The sequence below is a fragment of the Rhineura floridana genome, chromosome 2, assembly GCF_030035675.1.
Source record: "Rhineura floridana isolate rRhiFlo1 chromosome 2, rRhiFlo1.hap2, whole genome shotgun sequence".
Classification (NCBI taxonomy): Eukaryota; Metazoa; Chordata; class Lepidosauria; order Squamata; family Rhineuridae; genus Rhineura; species Rhineura floridana.
This window is the reverse complement of record NC_084481.1, coordinates 81900040-81922839: the sequence shown is the minus strand read 5'-3', so window position 1 is coordinate 81922839 and position 22800 is coordinate 81900040. Positions and strand designations below refer to the sequence as shown.

Here is a 22800-nt window from a genome sequence, read left to right as displayed (position 1 = left end):
GCGGAGGTGGAGACGAACTCCCGACGAATGCAATTATGCGCTGGTTTGTGCTTCCACCAAGCTGTATGTAGGAGCGGTGAGGATGGCGAAAAAACAACATTTCACTGCCACCATTAAGTCATCTCTCTCCCGCCCAGTGGAGCTTTTTAGAGTTGTCTGAGGACTACTCCATCCAGGCTTGCAGGACATGGCAGATACATCGGTGGCCCGCTGTAATGAGTTTGCTGAGCACTTCCAGCATAAGATCTCATGCATTCGCCGGGACTTAGACTCCCATGTTATAGCAGCCGATCCTAGTGAAGTGTCCGGAACACAGTCTTGTCATGTTCTATTGGATGAGTTTCAGTTGGTTCAGCTCGAGGACGTGGACAAGGTGCTTGGACAGGTACGTGCGACCACTTCGGTACTGGATCCTTGCCCCTCTTGGCTAATAAAAACTAGCAGGGATGGAACAGTTGGCTGGGCCAAGGAAGTGATAAATGCCTCTTTATGAGAGGAAGTGGTCCCTGGCTGTCTGAAAGAGGCGGCGGTGAGACCACTTCTGAAAAAACCTTCCTTGGACCCAGAAAATTTCAGCAGCTACAGACCAGTGGCGAATGTCCCATTCCTGGGCAAGATCTTGGAACGAGTGGTCATTGGCCAGCTCCAGGCGCTATTGGATGAAACCGATTATCTAGATCCATTTCAATCGGGTTTCAGGCCTGGTTTCGGCACTGAGACGGCCTTGGTCGCCCTGTTTGATGGCCTATGTCGGGAGAGAGACAGAGGGAGTGTAACTCTGTTGATCCTCCTTGATCTCTCAGCGCTTTTGATTCCATCGACCATGGTATCCTTCTGGAGAGGCTCGTGGAGTTGGGAGTTGGAGGCATTGCTTGGCAGTGGTTCCGCTCTTACTTAGCGGGCCATCTCCAGAAGGTAGTGCTTGGGGAACACTGCTCGACGCCGTGGGTTCTCCAATGTGGGGTTCCGTAGGGGTCGGTTTTGTCTCCCATGCTTTTTAACATCTACATGAAGCCGTTGGGTGCGGTCATCAGGAGTTTTGGAGTGCGTTGTCATCAGAACGCTGATGACACGCAGCTCTACTTCTCCTTTTCATCATCTACAGGTGAGGCTGTCGATGTGCTGAACCGTTGCCTGGCCACAACAATGGACTGGATGAGAACTAACAAACTGAGGCTCAATCCTGACAAGACTGAGATGCTGCTGGTGGAGGGTTTCTCTGATCGGATGGTGGATACATATCCTGTCCTGGATGGGGTTACACTCCCCCTAAAGGAGCAGGTCCGTAGTTTGGGAGTCCTCCTAGACTCTAACCTTTCACTCGAGGCTCATGTAGCCTCGGTGGCATGGAATGCGTTCTACCAACTTCGGTTGGTAGCCCAGCTACGTCCCTATTTGAGTAAGGAGGACCTCACATCAGTTGTACATGCTCTGGTAACCTCGCGTTTGGACTACTGCAACGCGCTCTACGTAGGGCTACCTTTGAAGACAGTTCGGAAGCTACAGCTAGTGCAAAATGCGGCGGCCAGATTGCTAACTAGGACCAAGCGGTTCGAGCATATAACACCTGTTCTGGCTCGCCTGCACTGGCTCCTAATATGCTTCCGGGCCAGATTCAAAGTGTTGGTATTGACCTATAAAGCCCTATACGGCGCAGGACCACGATAGCTGTCGGAACGCCTCTCCCGGTACGAACCGGCCCATACACTACGGTCTTCTACGAAGGCCCTCCTCCGGGTCCCGACTCATAAGGAGGCCCGGAGGGTGGTGACAAGATCTAGGGCCTTCTCAGTGGTGGCCCCCGAACTGTGGAATAATCTCCCCGAGGAGGTGCGCTTGGCACCGACACTATTATCCTTTCGGCGCCAAGTTAAAACCTTCCTCTTCTCCGAGGCATTTTAATCTCAATTTAAGTTAATTTCAATTTAAGTTAATTCAATTTTAAATATGTTGTAATTGATTTTAGTTTGTGTTGTTTTTACATGCTCTGTTGTATTGTACTGTGTGATTTTATTGTACTTGTGATTTTATTGTACTTGTGTTCACCGCCCAGAGAGCTATTGCTAGTCGGGTGGTATAAAAGTTGAATAAATAAATAAATAAATAAATAAATAAATAATAATAATAATGCCTGTCATGTGAGCAGCCGCAGCTAGCAAAAAACTCCCATTATTTTCTGGGTTCCCAAGCTTACAAACAGATTATTTCTGGTATTATTTATCAGGAAAACTAGCACTAAACTTGCACTATATTCCACTAGAATGCCAGAACTAACCTGTACGTCATGTGAAAGATCAAATATAATGTGCAAATTACCAGGTAAAAAATTGTCAGAATAATGGAATAAAGTGCAGTGTGAAAGCAACATAAGTGCTTGCTGTGCCTAGTACCATAAGAAAGTATGACCTGAGACAGGGCAAAAGAACAAGGCTAAACACATATTTAGAAGGAGCTAAAGATGCACTCCTCTTAATTGTCCTCTTAATTGTCAGTGCAGTTATGTAAAAGGGCTCCTTCTAGGAGGAAGGGTGGGATATAAATTTAACAAATAAATAAATAAATAAAAGCAGATAGTGAAATTGCTATTCTGAAATGCTCAACAAAACTTTACTGAATTTCGTACATACATACTTAGTACAAATATCGTATAATACAGCTCCCTCCACTACCTTCCTACATATTTGGTGTTTTTTATGGGAAATCAAAAAGGATGAAGCAAAGTGTTCTTACAACAAATGTTAAAGAACAAATCTAAAGTTATCTTAAAGCCATAACCTAATCTGGTTTATAATAAAAGCACAGAACGTCTTACAAAAGGGGTATAAATATTTCACAGGGCATTTGAAACCAATCTGCATGCTGTCCTTTTTGCAAAGCTCTTCTATTCAGGCTTTATGCCCATCAGCAGTGGGGAAGTTGTTGAATAGAAATCTCCTTTCTAATTAAAAGCGGAATTATGAACTCAACCATCCTGCTGCCATGCATGGAAAGTGTTTCAACCCCAGTCAGTTACGTTGCAACAGTTGAACAGGCAGGCGACACATTCTAAATTGACTGCAGAGAGGGACAGTGAATTCACATTTCATCCTTTCCTATAGTACCTGTTCTTTATTTCCCCTCGGGACACTCCACAATAATTTCCCAAATAGCTGCATCACATACACTATCTGAATGTTACCATTTCGCAGTGATTCTGAATACACACCAGCACAAAACTGAATCTAAGCTGTGTCATTCTCAGCAAATTTCGGTACACACTCCATCTTTTCCCCTCAAGCTCCACATGATCTGAAGAAAGTAACAAGTTACTTGTCTATTTAAGACACTGAGATTTTTTTTCTCTCTCTCTCTCTCCTGTATTTCCTTTCTTTGCTCCTATTGTGCTATCTGCTGATTTTTAGTTGACTAACAGAGCCAGTGTGGTGTAGTGGTTAAGGTGTTGGACTACAATCTGGAAGACCAGGGTTCAAATCCCCACACAGCCATGACGCTCACTGGGTGACCTTGCATCACTGCTTCTCAGCCTCAGAGGGAGGCAATGGTAAACCCCCTCTGAATACCGCTTACCACGAAAACCCTATTCATAGGGTCGCCATAAGTTGGGATCGACTTGAAGGCAGTCCATTTCCATTTTTTCCAACAGAGCAATCTAACTTCCTGGTCTTGTGCTGCTGGAGGAGATTAGGATATGGTGGAGGTGGCCACCTGCAGACTTCTACCAGGCTCTATTGGCTTCCAAAACAGAGGGGCTGCACCATTGCAGAGGATGATGCCACTGTGCTCAGCTGGACAGGAAGCTACCACTGGCAGTTCTCCCACCAGCGATAGACCAAAGAAAGTCCCGAAATGCTGCATTTGGGGTGGAATGTTAGTGGAGCCCCACAGATCCCCAAGGGTCCCTATTCTTGGTCTCCTCCACTTGCTAGGCTGGAGCTGGTACAGCAAAAAAAAAAGCCAAACCTTCTGCCCTGACCAGTGCAAACAGTAGGGCTTCGGATGTGGCCATCAATTCACCGTTCTGCCCCACTGTGCCTTGGCTGGGTTTAGCTCTCTTAACTGTGTTGTTTTTATATGTTTTGTTAGCCACCCTGGGAACTTTTTTGTGTTAAAGGTACAGGATCTAAATTTAATAACAAACAAAACTATGTCCGAAACTGAAGTTCCAAGGCAAGTGGCTCTGAGAGTACCCTCAGAGACAGAAACAGACCCACCCTATGTCATTTATTTAACTAATTAATTTAAAGTATACCAGGGCAGTACACAATATAAAAAATACAATCAATAATTAAATTTCATTGGATGACCCAACGTTCTGCTACTACAAGGGAGGAAGAAAAACTTCCTATTAACTTTTTCCACATCATGCATAATTTCTTCACACAAAGCATAATTTCATAAGCCTTGATCATGCCCACCCTTTACTCATCATTTATTTCTGAACAAAAAAACCCAAAGCCTTGTAACCTTTTCTCATAAGGCAGTTCTTCCAGCCCCCCACCCCAATCATCTGGAAACCCAGGCTGCTATTTCTCTGCAGCCAAGCATTTGGTCCGCAACAAATTTAATGGGGATAGGAGAAAAGTTATTAGTGTGGAAAGAGTTAAGCATTCCACCTGACTCATGTCCTATCTATCACTATCCTCTCCTGCAGCAGAGAAGTGATAGCTGGGATTCCCACATCTGTGTTTGCCACCAGTTGCTTATAGTTTGGCCCTGACATAACGCCAAACTCTGATGCCAATGTTTGCATATGCTCTCACATAGCACCATGCAGTCTAACATTCAAACTCTTAAATATTAGAAGATTCATTTTCTCCGTGTGTGCTGCTGTTGTACTGGTGAGCACTGACAAGAATTAGCAGTGCAGTTGCACTGGGCAAAGACAGGATTAGGGTTGTTCTGAATGTCTGCATGTTTTGTTTTTCAGGACAAAATTCACTGTCATCTGATCTGGTGCTGCTTTGGTCCATTTTTATTACTTGGGCACCTTCTCCGTGGGAATAGTTATACACGTGATCCCCATCAATCAAGGTTCATATAGTGAAAAGCAAAGTGTCAGACTGGTAAGTAAGTACAGTACTAACATCACTAAGGGTAAACAAAGCAACAGCATCCTCATTATCAACAAATTAACACTTTCACCCTCTTTCATTCAGTGTTCAAAAAACTGCAAAAAAGAGGTTTGCTTTTGCACCACTTTTGAGAAAGTGTGCAAAAAGCACCCTCCCTTTCAGCTCATCCCTAGACAGGAGGAGGAAAACTTGGTATTTACGGATGGTATTTTCTGAAAAAATACTTATCCTCATGGATTTTTTCTAATTCCTGTCTCACTCCTTGATATCAACAAGACGCCAGTTATTTTTTCCCCAGTTCATCTAAAAATATGAACACTTCTCACATTATATGCATTATTACACAAATTATTCAAAAAGTAATCAGCACATAAACAGACACATACAATAATGCATATAACTGTATAAAAATAATTCTGCATTACTACTTATAAAATTATACTGCAGGCATATAGTACCGCATGGGAGGACTCTTTTCTACGTATTCTTTGTATAATATATATATTTTCTGTATAAGTTTTCATATAGGTTCCCCATCCCTGATCTAAAGTCAAAGAGCAGGTATAAGTTGAAGGAATATTAAAAAGAACCTGGAAAAAAGCAACACAGACTCTTGCTGTGCATAAGTCCAGCTTCCTCTGGTTTCTATAACCAATTGCAGTTTATAGCTATGCCTGAAGGTAACTGAAATATATGAAATATATGAAATAACAACAAGCAAAGCAGAACTGCAAGTCAGCAAATAAAATAACTCTTTTTCAGTTGCTGAACGCCAGGTGAATGAGTGATAGTGTATCAATCTGGGTTGGCTAACTGCCAAATCAAATATCAGTTTCCTAGACTGCTTTCATCTCAAGCCTGCCTGTTATTTAAAACATCCCTTAAATCAAGTGCTGAATGTTCTCTCTCATGGTGTATGTATATGTATTACATATTAACGCCAAACAAGTTCCATAAAAGTGGAGGGATGTGCATCAACAATTCAAATGAAATTCTGCAGCTTGCAAATTATTTGAATTAAACATTTTTACATGTATTTGTTGATGTTATTTTGCTTCCACTAGCCACAGGGAACATGTAGGGTACAAAGACATCAGGAAACTGTAAGTAAGAGTATATACAGCTGACAGTATATACTTGCGACTTCAAAAAAACGCTTCTGACAAAGGCCTTCACCAAAGGCTCCTATATAAACCTAGCTGTCATGGGATAAGAGGACACGACATCTTAATAGATTTGCAACTGGTAAAAGACCAAGAAGCAGAGGGCACAAATAAATGGACTGTTTTCACAATGAAGGTAAATAACAGAGCCTCTCCAAGGATCTGTACCGGAGATTAGCAGTGAAGCCTGCGGATGTCACAAAATTATTAATTTTGTGCTTACCCATATATTTTCCACAGTACAAGTAAAAGCAGCTGGGATGTAGGAATTTTCAGGAAAATGGCATGAAGGAAAAATTTAAGTTGCCTCTCTTTCTCTTTGCTGTTTTTGTTTTGTTTTGTTTAAAACAACAACATGATATTGCGGTCTCAGCAGCTGTACAACTGTTGCAAAAAAGAAATCCCCAAATGGAACTAAATATAACAGTTCCACCTTCATCAACCTCTAGAATCCTTTCAACCTCAAAATGTTATGTTCACTTTGTATTCATGTAGATAGTCATATCTGTCATACTGTTGAGCAGCTAGGTCCTTTCTTACTCTATGGTGTCATCATCGTCATCAATAACGTGCCACTCACAAGGTCACTTAGCATAGAGTTACCTACATCTTAGCAACTGCCCTCTCTTAAATAAATGTTGGCACCCTTTCTTTGGGAGCCAGATCAGACTAGGCTTGAAATTTCTAGCCTATCTGGCAGGCAGGCAGGCGTGCACGCGCATGCACACGCACACAGCATTGAAATTACCCTTTCTATTTCTCTACTTTCTCTAGGGAAATCCCAAGACCTTTTAATTAAGGTTTTAAATGGCTGCAATATATATAACCATATAATGTACTTGAATCTGTTCCTTTTCCTGCCTCTCATACAGAAAGCATCCTAGCCAATTTTCAAGGGCCCTGTACATTTTTCTATAGATTTCAAAAGAAGGGCCTTCCTTTCCCACAAGGTCACATTACCAGACATGAGCAGCCCCGTGATGTGACTTTTAAATCAGAGCATTTCTTTTGTCTCCCAGGAAACACAAAACAACCATGTGGTAGAACAGAAGATGTTTGTTCTTCATGAATTTCCTTGAGAAGTCTACAATGCTTCAGATTCCCCTTCCTCCCAATAATGTAGATAAAATCTAGACACCTCTCTCCTTTTTTTTTTTGAATCCCCAATAATATGTCAAATAGGCAAGATATTTCTCAGCTAAACATCACTTGGTAAGGGATAAAGACAGCTGATTACAAGATAATACTAACACAGCCCATTCTTACATCAATAACTCATCTTAGCTCACTAAGCCTTTTGTAGACATTAGGTTGAAGTCTGCTTTACACCATGATTCATTATAAAGGCACACCAGACACAACTAATTTTGAACTGAAGAATCTCAGATCCTTACCTCTATGCAAACAAAGGGCAAGATATCAGGGGTGAGCCTGTAAGGATCCATAGGCACAGAGATGAAGCTATGGAGGGGACAGCACCTATTGATCACCAGAACTGTATCCAAGACTAGACTGCCTAGGGATTTCCACATTTTTCTAGGTAATCATGAAAGACAATTTACAGGTCCATTCCAGGCATGAGGCAGCAGCGCACCACCTGGGGAGTTGGGCATCCTCCCCGCAGCCTGGACAGATGGACCAGCTCACCACCAACAAGGGCTGAGTGGAGGTGGAGAGGGACAACCTGTCCGATGACATTATGAGTCTCCGAGAAAAGAAGGGATGCCTCTCCTAAGACCACATCTGTTGTGGTAATTGTGTGCATCATTTGAAAACATTGTTTTTGTTACAATTTTTTTCCTTTGCTTTTGTTGCATTGTTCTTGTTGCATTGTATTTTTACTGTATATTTTTACTGGTTATTTCTTATGTAATCTTTTTGTGTAATATGTTTTATAATATTTTGTTCACCACTTTGGGGGCCCTTTGGGCAAAAAGTGGTATATAAATAAACTATATTATACTACTATATAATTGTCTTTTCCTTTTAAAAGGGAAAAATGAAAGATAAGATTCTGAGGAAGTAAAATCTTGAGTCAGATTACATATTCTAAGCAACAGTCTTGTTGGATACTAACAGCCTTGACTACACCAACAATGGTCACTCAACCTCTCCTGGCAACTTTACATGGGTGTTTCCCAGATCCATCATACAAAGTGTGAACAGACTTTCGATGTCTTTAAACATTCACATACACATGCATAAGGATCCTGGTTGAAATATAATAGGAATAATGTATTTATATTTTAATTTTTCCTTAGCTCTCCCGGACTTTGTTTTTTCCCCTCAGAGATGAATAATGACAATTAACATTTCTATCCTGCTATTCTTTAAAGACATTTACATAAATGTATATATATATGGTTCTTCTGTCTCTTCTTTAATCCTCACAACAACCCTGTGAGATAGGTTAGGCTGACAGAGGTTAGGATGAATACTCCAGGATCACCCAGAAAGCTTAATGGCACAGTAAGATCTCCCTGCTCTTATCATGACGTGCTAATCCTTACACCACACTAACTATGTGTGGCACTACAGAATTAATTCCAATACCTGAGCTGTTTCAACTCTGAAGCTCTATCTGAGACAAACCAGGCTAATATAAAATCTAATAGATTAAAAAATGAGAAAACACAGTGTTTATTTTGGAAACTGATATCAGAGTTCATACCTTGCTGTCAACCATGCACCAACTAGGCAGTCATGGGCAAATTACTAGCTTTTGACTTTGAGGTGGCTTCACTGCAGAGAACTGCCATATATACAGTAGGGCCCCACTCATATGGCAGGTTATGTTCCAGGCCCCCACTAAAAAGCGAAAACCGCCGGAAAGTGGGGCCCTACTGTATTCCAGCCGCCACGCTCCAGCTGACAGCGATCAGCTGGAGTGCGCAATCAGCTGGAGCGCAGGGTGCTCCAGCTGCCGGGCTCCAGCTGACAGCGGCTGGAGCTCCCCGCGCTACAGCTTATTGCGCGCACAGCTGAAAAGTGGGGCCCCACTGTATCTGTTTATTATTTATTTATTAAGGAGATTTATAACCCACTGTTCAATTCCAGAGTGAAGTACAACATAGAAATGTATTTATAACAATCGTGCTTTATGTTATGTAATTTTTGTGCACTTATTGCAATGGTTTATATTCATGTTTTATATTTTCCACAAAAATTTCAAAACATTTTTAAAATAACAACATAGAAATACATATTAACTCTTTTCAACTACAGCTGGCAGCATAAACTGTCATAACAACTCCTCAGGAAATTATTACTTTAACTTAGTAATAAGATTTTTCATCGCTGTGTTTTGATTTTACTAGAAGATAAAGTTGAAAAAATGTTTATTTTCAGACATTTAAAAATCCTCAAACATATGTCCCATGATATTCTGATTAGCAAGCTAGCTAAATGTGGACTGGATGGAACAACTATCAGGTGGATTCACAGTTGGCTCCAGAATCATACTCAAAGAGTGCTTATCAATGGTTCCTTCTCAAACTGTGCGGAAGTAATGAGTGGGGTACCACAGGGCTCAGTCCTGAGCCCAGTGCTCTTCAACATTTTTATTAACGACTTGGATGAGGAGGTACAAAGCACGCTTATCAAATCTGCAGATGATACAAAAACTGGGGGCACAGCTAATACTGTGGAAGACAGAAACAAAATTCAAAGGGACCTTGATAGGCTGGAGCATTAGGCTGAAAACAACAGAATGAAATTCAACAGGGATAATTGCAAAGTTCTACACTTAGGAAAAAGAAACCATATGCACAGTTATAAGATGGGAATACTTGGCTCAGCCATACAACATGTGAGAAGGATCTTGGAATTGTCGTTGATCACAAGCTGAATGTGAGCCAACAGTGCAATGTGGCTACAAAAAAGGCAAATGCTATATTAGGCTGCATTTAACAGAAGTATAGTTTCCAAATCGCGTGAAGTATTAGTTCCCCTTTATTCAGCACTAGTTAGGCTTCATCTTGAGTACTGCATCCAGTTCTGGTCTCCACACTTCAAGAAGGATGCATACAAACTGGACCAGGTTCAGAGGAGGGCAACAAGGATGATTAGGGGACTGGAAACAAAGCCCTATGAGGAGAGACTGAAAGAATTGGGCATGTTTAGCTTGGAGAAGAGAAGACTGAGGGGACATATGATAACACTCTTCAAGTACATGAAAGGTTGTCACATAGAGGAGGGCCGGGATCTCTTCTCAATCGTCCCAGAGTGCAGGACACAGAATAATGGTCTGAAGGTGCAGGAAGCCAGACTTTGACTGAACATCAGGAAAAACCTCCTAACTGTTAGAACCATACGACAATGGAACCAATTACCTAGAGAGGTAGTGGACTCTCCAACACTGGAGGCATTCAAGAGGCAGCTAGACAGCCATCTGTCGGGAATGCTTTGATTTGGATGCCTGCATTGAGGAGGGGGTTTGACTTGATGGTCTTATAGGCCCCTTCCAAACTCTACTATTCTATGATTCTATGATGGTGCTTCACAGAACACACACACAAACCTCAGAATGTTCATGCCACAAAGGATAGTGTGCACCCAGAATGCAGAACCTGCAGCCCACCAAATGCTTTTAGATTACAACTGCCGTCATTCCTGACCACTGGCCTTGCTGGCTAGAGTTAATGGGATTTGGAGCCCATCTGAATGGCCAAGGAAGAATGCAAATCAGGATTATAATTATATGCAAAACTGATGCCAAACTTCACTCAAGAACATTTCCACTTTCATGGAATATAATATACATATTACACTCACATGATGAATTAGACAATGCTCTTTTTGAAGTTTACACAGCCAGAGAGTTATAAACTGTATAATAATAATAATGTATTATTATTATTATTATTTCTAACACTTCAAAAGCCACAGGATCTAAACTACTTCACCATAATACATAACATACTAGTTCCAGAACTCAGGATTCAGTTGATTTATATCTACAAGATAAGGATTAATCTTCCTGCTTGCAGTAAAGGAAGGTAATTCATGTGTCCATATGAGATCAAGAATTACTGTATTTATCCACTGTTCATTTATTTTTTATATTTTGGTCTTCCTTAGAAAGCTCAGAGCAGCTAACATGGAGCCCCCAATAATATTCCACGTAGGCACTGATATTTATTTATACACACCACCTCATAGCCGTAGTTCTCTGGACGGTTTACAACAATTAAAAACATTAAAAAGAAGTATACAAATTTAAAACCACACCAAATTAAAACCCATAAAAACCGATAGACAAGTTAAAAATGTGCTATTCAATGCTCTTAAAAAATGCCTGGGAGAAGAGGAAAGTCTTGACATGGCACCGAAGAGATAACAGTGATGATGATGCTGCATTTTGCACAAGCTGCAGTTTCCAAACTGTCTTCAAAGGCAGCCTCACATAGAGCGCATTGCAGATAAAGTCCACACCAATGTGTCTTCAGCAATAATAGCACAGCATCTTATGTTTCCAAGATGGAAAACACCCACACACATACCTGTCATCACAAGCATGCTCATATACCACACTGTGGACCATTCTTCCATTCTTAAAATGGTTAATATAGCTTGCGCTTATCCTTACTACTACCAAGAGTTCTCCAAAATAGCTTCCATTTATTGCAACCCACTAACATACATCAAGGAGGAAACATTTTATAACTCCTTGGCAAACTGGCAGAAGCAACAAAATGGAAAATAGAACAGAAATTTTCCTGTGATATATTCTGGTTGTTCCCCACTTCTCCGTTCCTTGGATGGTCTTTCTGCTGCTGCTGCTGCTGCTGCTGCTACTGGGAAATTGTCTTTAAAATGCTTCTATTCTATAAATGCAAAAACCACTAGCACCACACGTCCTGCTGCTTTTCAGGGGGGGGGGCATGACAAATGTTTCTTCTTAGGCTTTCAGGATACTTTTTGTTTCAGCCACTTGTCACTGTCCCATCTTGTAGATATGCCTGCACACCCATGCTGTGTCTCGCAACTGTCCCACTTATTAAACATTTGGCATTCCTGTGCAGCACCCATTCCAAACACGGTTTTCTGAAGCCACTGTCTCCTTATCATCTCCTGACATAGAAGATGTTCCAATAAATCACAAACACCTCAGACAAATTTGCAGGAAACTGCTACTATAAAGCATTGCACCTTGGTCATAAATTTCTTTAGCTGATTTTTGCTGGGCATCCTTGTCTGAATGAAATCTAGCATACTCAACATGATTCATAAGTAGAACTGGACAAAATGTGTGTAGCCCAAGCCTTTCTATATTCTGTTTTGTGTTCTTCATGGTGAGGCATGTAAACTGGGATGCCTACTGCGCCAAGGACATCTTACGTCCCTAAATGTGTCCAAATAAGGGAAGAACATACTATGGTTACCTCTTAGCTCCATGCCATTATCCTTTAGAAGTTTTTTTTTTTTAATAGACAAACAGGAATCAAAGATTCCTTCTTAAACTGTCATAAAAATCTGTTTGGTCAGTTTTGTGTAAGAATGGCAGAAGGTCTGGAAAAAACCAGAGAAGGATCAAATGTAGCTAAGCAGATTAGGCCTGAAAAAGATGTAATACACAGATTCAGAGACAGAGCATTTAAGATAGCCTCAACTGTGTTGGTGAGAGAGCGGCAGCCTAGAGCTTTCAAAATTCACCTAGCAAATTTGACAAGCAAATACAGAAACAGTTTGCAAAAAGAAGCATTCAGAAACTGGGTATTTGACATTGCATATGAGCATTTATTTATTTTTTATAGGCATCATATAATGGGTAAGAGTGTAACTTATTTATTATTATTTATTTAACAAAATGTATATACCACTTGAATGTAAAGACCTCTAAGCAGTTTACAAAAAAAATGAAAAATTATCAATAAAGGAGTTAAAAACAAGTAATTAAAAGTATATTTAAAAATATTAAAACAGTTATGAATTAAAGAGATTAAAACAGATCATTATCTATGTGTCTGGAAAGGATTGCCTAAACAGAAAAGTTGTAAGCAGGCACCCAAAGGAATACAGCGAAGGTGCCTGCCTGAGGTCAATAGGCAGAGAGTTCTAAAGAATAGGTGCTGCCACTCAAAAAGAATGATTTCTTACAAGTGTGGAACGAGTATTATCTGGCACCTGTAACAGTGCCTGTTCTACAGATCAAAGTGCTAGAGTGGGCACATATGAGGTAAGGTGGTCCTGCAAGCAACCTGGTCCCAAGCTGTTAATGGCTTTATATACCAGTAGTCACACCTTGAACTTGGCCTGGTAACAAATTGGCAACCAGTGCAGATCTCTGAGCAGAGATGTTATAAGCTGACAGGGCCTCACTCCTGTCAGCAATCCGGCTGCACTAACTGCAGTTTCTGGATCAACTGCAAGGGAAGCCTCACAAAGAGTGCAGGGCAGTCATCCAGTCTTAGAGTTACCAGTGTCCGAACTCCTGTGGCCAAGCTCTTCCAGTCTAGGAATGGTTGTAATTGTTTCACCAGGTGCAGCTGATAAGAGGCTCTTCTAGCCACTGAGACTACCCGGGCCTCCAGTGACACAGCTGGATCTAGAAGCACCCCCAGACTGTGCACGTGCTCCTTCAAGGGGAGGCAACCCCATCCAGGGAAGGCAATTGACCAATTTCTTGGACACAGGGACCACTGATCCCACAGTGCCTCCATCTTGCCAGCATTCAAGCTTAGCTTATTTTCCTTCATCCATGCCAACACCGTGTCTAGGCACTGGTTCAAGGCTCACATAGCTCTCCTGATATGAATGTTGTGGAGAAGCAGAGCATCAGCATACTGATGATACCTTGCCCCAAAACGCCTAATGACCACTCCCAGCAGCTTCATATAGATATTAAATAGCACTGGGGATAAAATAGTACCCTGCAGCACCCCATAGTGTAATTGCCAAGGGGCTGAAAAACAATCACCCATTGCTTCTCTCTGGACTCGATCCTGGAGGTACAACTGGAACCACCGTAACATGGTGCCCCTCCATTCCCATTCCACGGAGTCGGTCCAGGAGGATACCATGGTAAATGGTATTATGAACAGGAACTATCCTGTTCAAATCTTGCCTCAGTTATGAACTCAGTCTAAGGTCTCAGGCAAGGCACATTCTCTCACCCCCAGGTTTCCCCACCTGTAATAGAATGACAATATACTAGTAGGTAACCACACAGGTTAACTTATAAAGATTGACAAGATAATCCATCGGCTACTTTGAACCCTTGGGGGAGAAGGAGAACGCTACAATTACTAACAGCTGTATTCAGCTAACTCACTGTGCTAGCAGAAGCCACTGCAAGGATTCCCACTAGCACAACAGGACTTTCCCCCTGCGCATCCCCTGCACACTCCCCAAATCTGCTCCTGAAAGTCAGGAGAAGTCCCAGAATAGTGTGTGGGCAATCATTCCATCAGGCAAGCAGAAATGCTTGCACTGATGGAACAATCTCCTTAGTGCTACACTGAATACAACTCTAAGTACTGGAGTGGTACAAATTTCATTTATGAACATATCAGGAGTAGTAATTTTATGATAGCATTATGCTTTCAATGCTTTGTCTGTATTTTTTAAACCTTGTAAGTATCTGTGTACCTGGAGGGGTGGGGAGAAGCTCAGTGTTTTTCCATTTGAGGAGTTTTAGTTTCGTTAGAAATCGTAAGAAGCATAACAGTCGCAGAGGATCATACCATCTTGCCAAGTTTCCTATCAAGAAGGGACTAAAGGTAGAGCCTGACACTGATTTTATGCCTTCTACATTAAATTTTACCTTTGTAGTCCCTTTAGTACCACTCCCTATATATATGTATATATGTGTGTGTGTGTATATATTGTATTTTATGTATTTTAATTGTATTTTATGTATTTTAATTTATTTTAATGTTTTTGTGATTTTACTGTTTACAATTTTATTATGCATGTGTTTGATTTTATTTTGGTAAGCCACCCTGAGTGCCCTATTATAGGGTAGAAGGGCGGGATAGAAATAGTTTAAAATGAAATAAAATAAATAAATAAAAAACAAGGTTGCCAAATTCCACAATGCTAACTGACTCACATACTAAGAATGCATTCCCCTGGCCACCTGGGCATCTTCTCTATTAGCATACATAGTTTTTCTTTTAATTTAAATGCCACTATGCTAGTTTTGTTCTGTGCACGTGGACAAATCCTGAGAAAAATAGTATAGCATCTGTGATCCTTGGGAGATGACAGCTTTCCACTTCATTAACTACTCATTTTTATCACATTTTCTCCTCAAGAATGAATGGCAATTTTCTCCTCTTTAACATTATTACTGTGTTTTTAAAATCCCTCTACATAAATTATAGCTTTCATTTCAGTCCAACAGCGTGTGTGCTTGCAAGCTGGAAAAGCAACCTCTTTTGAAGACAGTAACCTGCCGGGAATAAGCCAGAAAAGCAATCTTGTCCCAATTAGAAGATTCTAATTTACCTCGCTCCAACAATGAGCTGATTCCTATTGGCATCCAGAGCAAGCTGGGAGAAGTCCCGTATACCTGGATAGGTGAAATTTGAGACCCAGGGCTTCAAATCTGCAAAATAAAATAAAAAAGGAGGAACAATGACACTGTTTGATAAGCAAGAAATTCCCCAGGACATCCTGCTAATGGATTTCCTACTGAACATCTATCAATAGATGGACAATTAATAATCTATTAAAGGACCTTTTGAAGTAGTTTGGGCTTTGACAACGTGCAAACCAGTGAAAAAATCTGATAGAATCAGGTCAGGTTTGTCTTATACATGGTGGACAATTCTAAAAGAGTTGACAGCAGCTTCATATCTGACATAATGACAAGTTAGGCAATTATGGACAAAATCTCTGGCTATCACTATCAGGTGTGATTCCAATATAACAGTGTCTGCTTATCCAATGGAAGAAAACTAGCAGAGAAATCATCATCATCATAAAAATGTATATCCCACCCTTCCTCTTATAAGGAACCCAGGGCAGCAAACAAAAACACTAAAAGCACTTTAAACATCTTAAAAACAAAACACTTTAAAACATATTTTTTTTTTAAAAAAAAACATCTAAAACATTTTTAAAAACATCTTAAAAAGCAATTCCAAAACAGACACAGACTGGGATAAGGTCTCTACTCAAAAGGCTTGCTGAAAGATGAAGATCTTCTGCATGCACCAAAAAGAGGACAGAGACAGCGCCTGTTTAATATTGAAGGGAAGAGAATTCCAAAGGGTAGGTGCCACAACACTTAAGGCCCAATTCCTACAATGGCCCTTCTCTGTAAAAGCCTCCCCTGCATATTTAGAACTCTCCCCCCAGGGAGGCACACCTGGTGCCAACTTTACTATAATTTCTATGCCAGGTAAAAATGTTTTAATTCTCTCAGGCAAACTGACAGCTTTAATGGTATGTGTATTTTTATAATCGGTATTGTACAGATATTGTGCATTGTTTAATATGTTTTATTTAGTATTATTTTATTATATGCAAATCACTTTGAGAGGTTTATTTTAGTATAAAGTGATATACAGGTCTACTAAAATAAAATAAAGAAAGAATTTTTGGCACATGCAGCTTTTTGTGCATGCAGAAACAAAAACCAACAAATAAAACACTGTTCTTCCCCAAAGATATAGGCACGGGTATTAAAACATCAGAAACTCTGGTCATGCAGGGCTCTCAATTGTGCAGGAAGCCTACACAAGTCCAGCAGGCTCCCCACTGCAGACTTTCTCATTAGATATATGGAGGGGAGGCAAGTGATGGCCCTCAAGGGCCAGTTAACACATCCCCACTTCCCCCTTAAGCTATTCTAATCACGAGGGCTTTAACACCTGGATAAGCCTTTTGATTTGTATAAATCCACACAACATTCACATTAAATACATACTGACATATGTATTTTTAAACGTTTTTCCTCAAAGTAACACAGTTCTGAAGATACTTTTTGTTGCTGAGATAGTATCAAAATGGCAAAATCTGGTGGAAAACGAAGTTCTAATTCACACATTCGTCCAGAAGGTGCAGATCAGGTCAGTCCACATTGGAATTTGAAAAGTCTGAATTTCTCAAGCATCAATAACCCTAAAGTGGCAGAAAGGCACTATCAACCCGTGATCAAGAGGTGCTGGAAACATACCATTCCTGAAAGGTATCCAGAATACAATTTCTTCTAACTTTGCCTTATTCAGCTCTTTCTCCCATACCAGAGCTACTCTTATAACACTGTATCTCCCCTTAGAGTTCTAAGTGACCCCCAAAATTGAGATGTTACCTTGCAGATAATGTGGGGGGTGTATGTTCTGCCTTCCTCTAAAAATCCATCATTACAAAAGTCAAGAAATTCACGATAACTCAGCAAGTTATCTAGGTCTGAAAAGCATCCTTCTTATAGTGCTGCAGAATCTGCCAGGCAGGTTAATAATGTGCCAACGCTGCAGGAGGTGCCAAAAAAATGTCACCTGCTATATTCTCCTTGCTAATGAACCCCTGTCTTCTTTAACACCGATACTTGGCAGCAAGAAATCTGTCTGAACCTAATCTACGGAAATAACCTGCTTCAGGCAGGTGAGCTGGATAATGCATGCACTCCCCAAATGCCTGGGCATTTATGTTCTCTGATAGGAGGGTCATTTTACAACAATGAACCCTTTTTACGGATGCTGGTCTGATGCTTTAATTTTCTCTTGTCATTTCCTACCCACTGGAGTTTTTCCTTTGCCTGTCTGACCCATTATGATGTGGAGGCAGAAAAGATGAGGTGTGTCTTCCCACCCCACCCCCTGATCCTTCATCCACAGCCCAACATCATAGAGGTTCTGCCATCATCTCTCTTTTTAAACAGCAAACCCTGACAAAATTACAGATAAGGAACTGTAGGGTGAAAAATGTATGCACTGTAGGTAGTTCAATCCTTTCTGTGATCGTTTTGAATGTCAGTCAAACCTCGAAAATAACAGGCACCTGTCCCAATTTCTATTTATGACTACAGTTAGCAGAGCACATAAAGTTTTTCCCAATTATTAAATTAAAGGCTGCAAGACATGCATCTTCATGATAAAATTCAAGCCTTTATAGTTGTATCATTGGAAGATGATTAAACACAGCATGGTTCTCCCAGCTAAGAAGATCTAACTACCAGTCATCAGAATTAATGCTGAATACCACCATCAACCTTTCTATATCCCCCACCTTTCTGTAAGAGGAAAGGGGATAAGTTGGGGGGGGAAAGAAACAGCAAAGGGCTTTTTCATTCACCATATTAAATCTCATTACTTGAGTTCACAGACATTCCTGAGAGCACTGCACAGCTTTTATCTTAAAGAGCTAGCCTCAAAACCATACGAAGGTAAGTGTTCTACTATGCCTGCTCTACATTAGATGAAGTTTATACATATGGACCCAATGAACTCTAGAATTTGCTTACATTTGACCTTTCTTAGAAAGCTGGCTTTCCCCCCCCCCTTTCCTTTCATAGCAGTCTCTTTAACTTTGGCTAAAAGCCCTCAGAAACCAGGCCATATTTACATTTACAAATGTATCTCTATATAAACACTATGAACAATTAAAACCAAAAAGACCCAGCCTTGTGTTGCTGGAAGCAAGGCAAGAAATCTAAGAATGAACAACTCAGGACCTATCATCAAGGCCTCCCTTGTGCTTTTACTTTTCAACCCATACTGAGGGGAAACAGCCACATTTCCTCCCTTGTTCTACATTGCTATTTCTTTTTTTAAAAGGTGTGATAGCTTCAAGCAACCACAAAACCAGTGGTATGATCCAAGATTATACAACCCCCCAGACTGGCATATACAAATATCCAAAATTTGAAACGCTTTCAACTTTGTAAAGAAAGGGGGGAAAGCAATATGGGGAGAATAACAGGCCTACTCTGTAAGGCTGAACCAGTGTGCCCTAGGGTTGGATTACAACTAGGGAGACCCAGGTTCAAAACTGTGAAGCATGCTCCTTGGATTAGTCACTGTTCCTCCCAGCCTAACAATTCCCAGAGTTCCCTGGGGAAAGGAAACCACTCTAGGAACTCTAGCTCTATAGGGGGATAGTAGGCCTCCTAACAACTCTCTGCACCCTTCACAACCTGCACTTCCCCCGATTCTTTAGGGGAAGCCATAACTGTTTAAAGTGGGATAATAGTGCTTTAAATGTACAGTGCAGATGGGGCCACGATCATCATTCTAGAATGTTTTGTCTTTGCTTCCTACTAGCTGTCCAACATGAGTGGGCTTGAGGGATTTTTATTTTTAATATTGAACAGCAGAAGTCCCTCTTCAAGAAATCTGACCCAAATCCAAAAGGAAGAACAATTAAGTAAGTTATACTTGAGGGAATGCCTTTTTTATCTTTATTCTAATGAATCATCAATACCCTGCACTTCTGTAAATTAACAAATTGCCTCCCTAGGCTCCTGCTGGGAGAAAGGGCAGGATATAAATCATATAATAAATAATAATAAATAAATAGGCACAAGGTTTTTTTTAGAAATTGTATACCACATTATATGGCCACTCAGCTATAACGGGCATTCACACATTTGAGATCTCTGAGGTTCCTTCATATGAATTTGGGCCTTATGCTAATTTCTCTGGAATGTCTCACTTTAGCCACTGGTGTATTGCTTTGGGTTTTAGTAGAACAAGATTGAGGAAGCAATTGAGTGCACTGTTCTTGGCTTTTGATGGCTAACAGGCTTGGGGAGAAATGAAGAGCACTTTTGCCAAACACATTACTCACATCCACAGCCAGTAGGTGTGCATCAGTCTGCCCTTCCAAGTTCTTAGTAGTCTAGCATTTAAGAAGGGAGTCATTTAGGAATCTTGTACTAATCCTGGGAGTAGGTTCCAAGTACGTCTTATTCTGCTGTGGAAGAGGTGAACATTCTTGAAACAGGAATTAAGTTTAAGCTATGGGACTCAGTTTCAGAATCTGTGTTTTGCTGAACTTTGGAAGTAGGGTATGATAATGAGAAGTGCCACTGACCATATGCAGAGTACTTTTCTTACAACAGGAGCTGGCAAAGTGGAATGGCCTCCTCAGAGACATCCGTTTTCCCCTTTGCCTATCTCTAAATTCTCCCAGACTGTCACTCTAGGAGATTTCCCAGGCTAAATATCTGAGGTTCATGTCTCCCTGCATCTCATATAAAACCTCTCACCAAAAAGCAGGCTGTGTGTCTTCTCTGTCTCTCTTAATCAAATACCCATGCGTCAGCAGCAAACTGCATGCAGGTGGCTACATACATGGATTATGTGTTCATCCATCAAACAGATGTTTGGAGACCTGGATGGTAAAGAAAGTTGGCACGGAGGTCACAAGTGAAAAAATACACCATCTCAGTCTCAACTAGTAACAAACTGCAGTTACACAAACCCTTTCAGTCTGTGGGATTTAAAGCATTCACTGACCAAAAGGTGGCATTTGAACGAGGAGGAGGAGGAAAAGAGCTAATGCATGTTGTCTTAAGGCTGTGAACCATGCAAAGATGAACCTCAAATGGTTCCAGATATTTAGCATATCCTAGTGGAGGGATTCAATTGTTCAAGAAGGATGCCAGGTTTATGATCATCATCACTGAATTCTGGAATTGGAAGGGACATTGGAGGTCCACTTAGCCCAACATCCTGCTCACTACAGGACCTGCAATTCAGGATGCACCACAGAAACCCTGACAGATGGCTGTCCAGCCTCTCCTTCAATACCTCCATCAAAGGAGAGTCAACCACCTCTCAAAGCAACCCAATCCACAGTTACCATGATGAAGTTTTCTTAATAATGATGAATACAATAAATGGAAATGTCAAGGTAGCCTTTAAATTTTAATACAAATCTGTTTCCATTCACTGAACATACAAGTGGGACTTTAATCACATGCAGCCCAGGCATTGGGTGCACGAGTGACTTCCCAACAGGGAACTCCCTCACACACCCAATCCAACAGGCTTGGGGTCTTCCACCCATCAGCTGATGGGCAATATAATGGAAGTCTGCTTTCCCTTGCCAATTGACAATTTAAAGCTCCCGATGTTACATGGGGTGTGGGGGAAATGGCCTTGTGGTCCAAACTGACATGCCAAGTTTGACCAATGAACCAGAGGTTACCCATCTTTGCTTTGGGTTTGAAGAAGAATTTAATGTGACTTGTCTGAGTAAACACGCTTAAGAACAAAATGTAAATCTACAACACTCATGTTCTGTTAATGTCTTGTGTGGTTTTGCATTATGAAGATGAAGTTAGAGGACACTGGTGCATTTGAGGGAAATAGTGAATGGAAAATGAGTTTACAGGTAGGAGGTTCTACTATAGATCCCTATAGGATCCTTCTTAAACCCTATAGGGAATATAGGATACTGTGTTATTCCACATAATAATTCCTTAATCAGTAGGAAGTGTTTTTAGGATTACAGCCTAAAAGTTTGCATTGTGGTAAAAGGCCTCGTGTCATTGAAAGTGTATAATATATGAGCTGTCAGTAGACACTGTAATCCCCCTGCTGGAGATGGTGCTGAAAAGCATAACAAAAATGATAAAAACACCTTGAAAGGCATACCACAAGAAGTCAAAAGAAAAGCATCTCTGAGGATACAAATTCAGAAAACCGCCAAGACCTCCAGCAACCCCTTTAATTAGCCTTCAGGCTAGAGATTTATATCAGAGAACATTGTCATAAAATACAGCTGATTCAACAATAAACACTTTGGTAATAAAGCAAAACATATTATACTGCTGGGCGCCTGCCAGACCCAGTGGGCAAAAATAAATCCTTGCAATACCCCAAACTACTACTGGAGTCTTAGGAGCCACAGGCCTCTTTTCCATCTATGACTATGTGTTTGCCCCAGAATTTAGCCATCATTTTAAAAAAAGTGTTTATATTCTGTTCCCGAAGACTGACCACCTCTGTTTATTCATAAAAACTGTGAAAACAATTTCCTTCCCTGATGTTCTAAATAGCCTCCTTTAGGTTTGAACGAAATTCCAATTTGCCCACTTGCTTCTGGGCTGATGATACCAGCAACATCAGGACATGTACGGTTAGTAGTAGTAGTAGTAGTAGTAAGTGTAGTAGTAGTAGTAAAGAATATTTATACCATCCTTGGTCATCAATTCAAGGGCAGTTCACATTAGTAGTAGTAGTAGCAGCAGCAGTAATAGCAGCCACCGCCGCAGTAATGCCAATAAACTGTATAACAAGTCAAAACAACAACAACGCAATATGAAAAGAGCAGGAGACAGAATTCACTGAAGTACTGAAATATTTTAAAGGCCTGGAAAATAGAAAAATATTTACTTGGTATCTTCAAAAATAGTAAAATAAGCAACAGGAGATGTTCCCTAGGGAGCAAGTTCCAAAACAAGGATGCTACATCTGAAAAATTCCTCTCCCTGGTCTAACCAGAATATATATATACAGTACTGAGCAGCATCACCAGATGACTGCAATCTGCAATGTGTAGGCAGATAGATAGACATCCCTTCACGTATTTAGGTCCCAAGCCACAGTAAGGGCTTTTTAGGAAAGCACCAGCACCTTGAATTGGACTTGGAGACAGTCCTGCAGCCA

At 40.9% G+C, this 22800-nt stretch overlaps 1 protein-coding gene across 14 annotated transcripts in view; it reads right to left on the bottom strand.

Moving 5' to 3' along the window:
- Positions 1–22800, bottom strand: part of SEMA5B (semaphorin 5B) — a 585589-nt gene that overhangs the window by 205898 nt on the left and 356891 nt on the right. For all 14 annotated transcript variants that reach the window (XM_061609103.1, XM_061609095.1, XM_061609094.1 and 11 more), the window contains one exon: positions 15686–15785. In XM_061609103.1, the coding sequence (XP_061465087.1) occupies positions 15686–15785 (100 nt within the window). The remainder of the gene's footprint in view (positions 1–15685; positions 15786–22800) is intronic.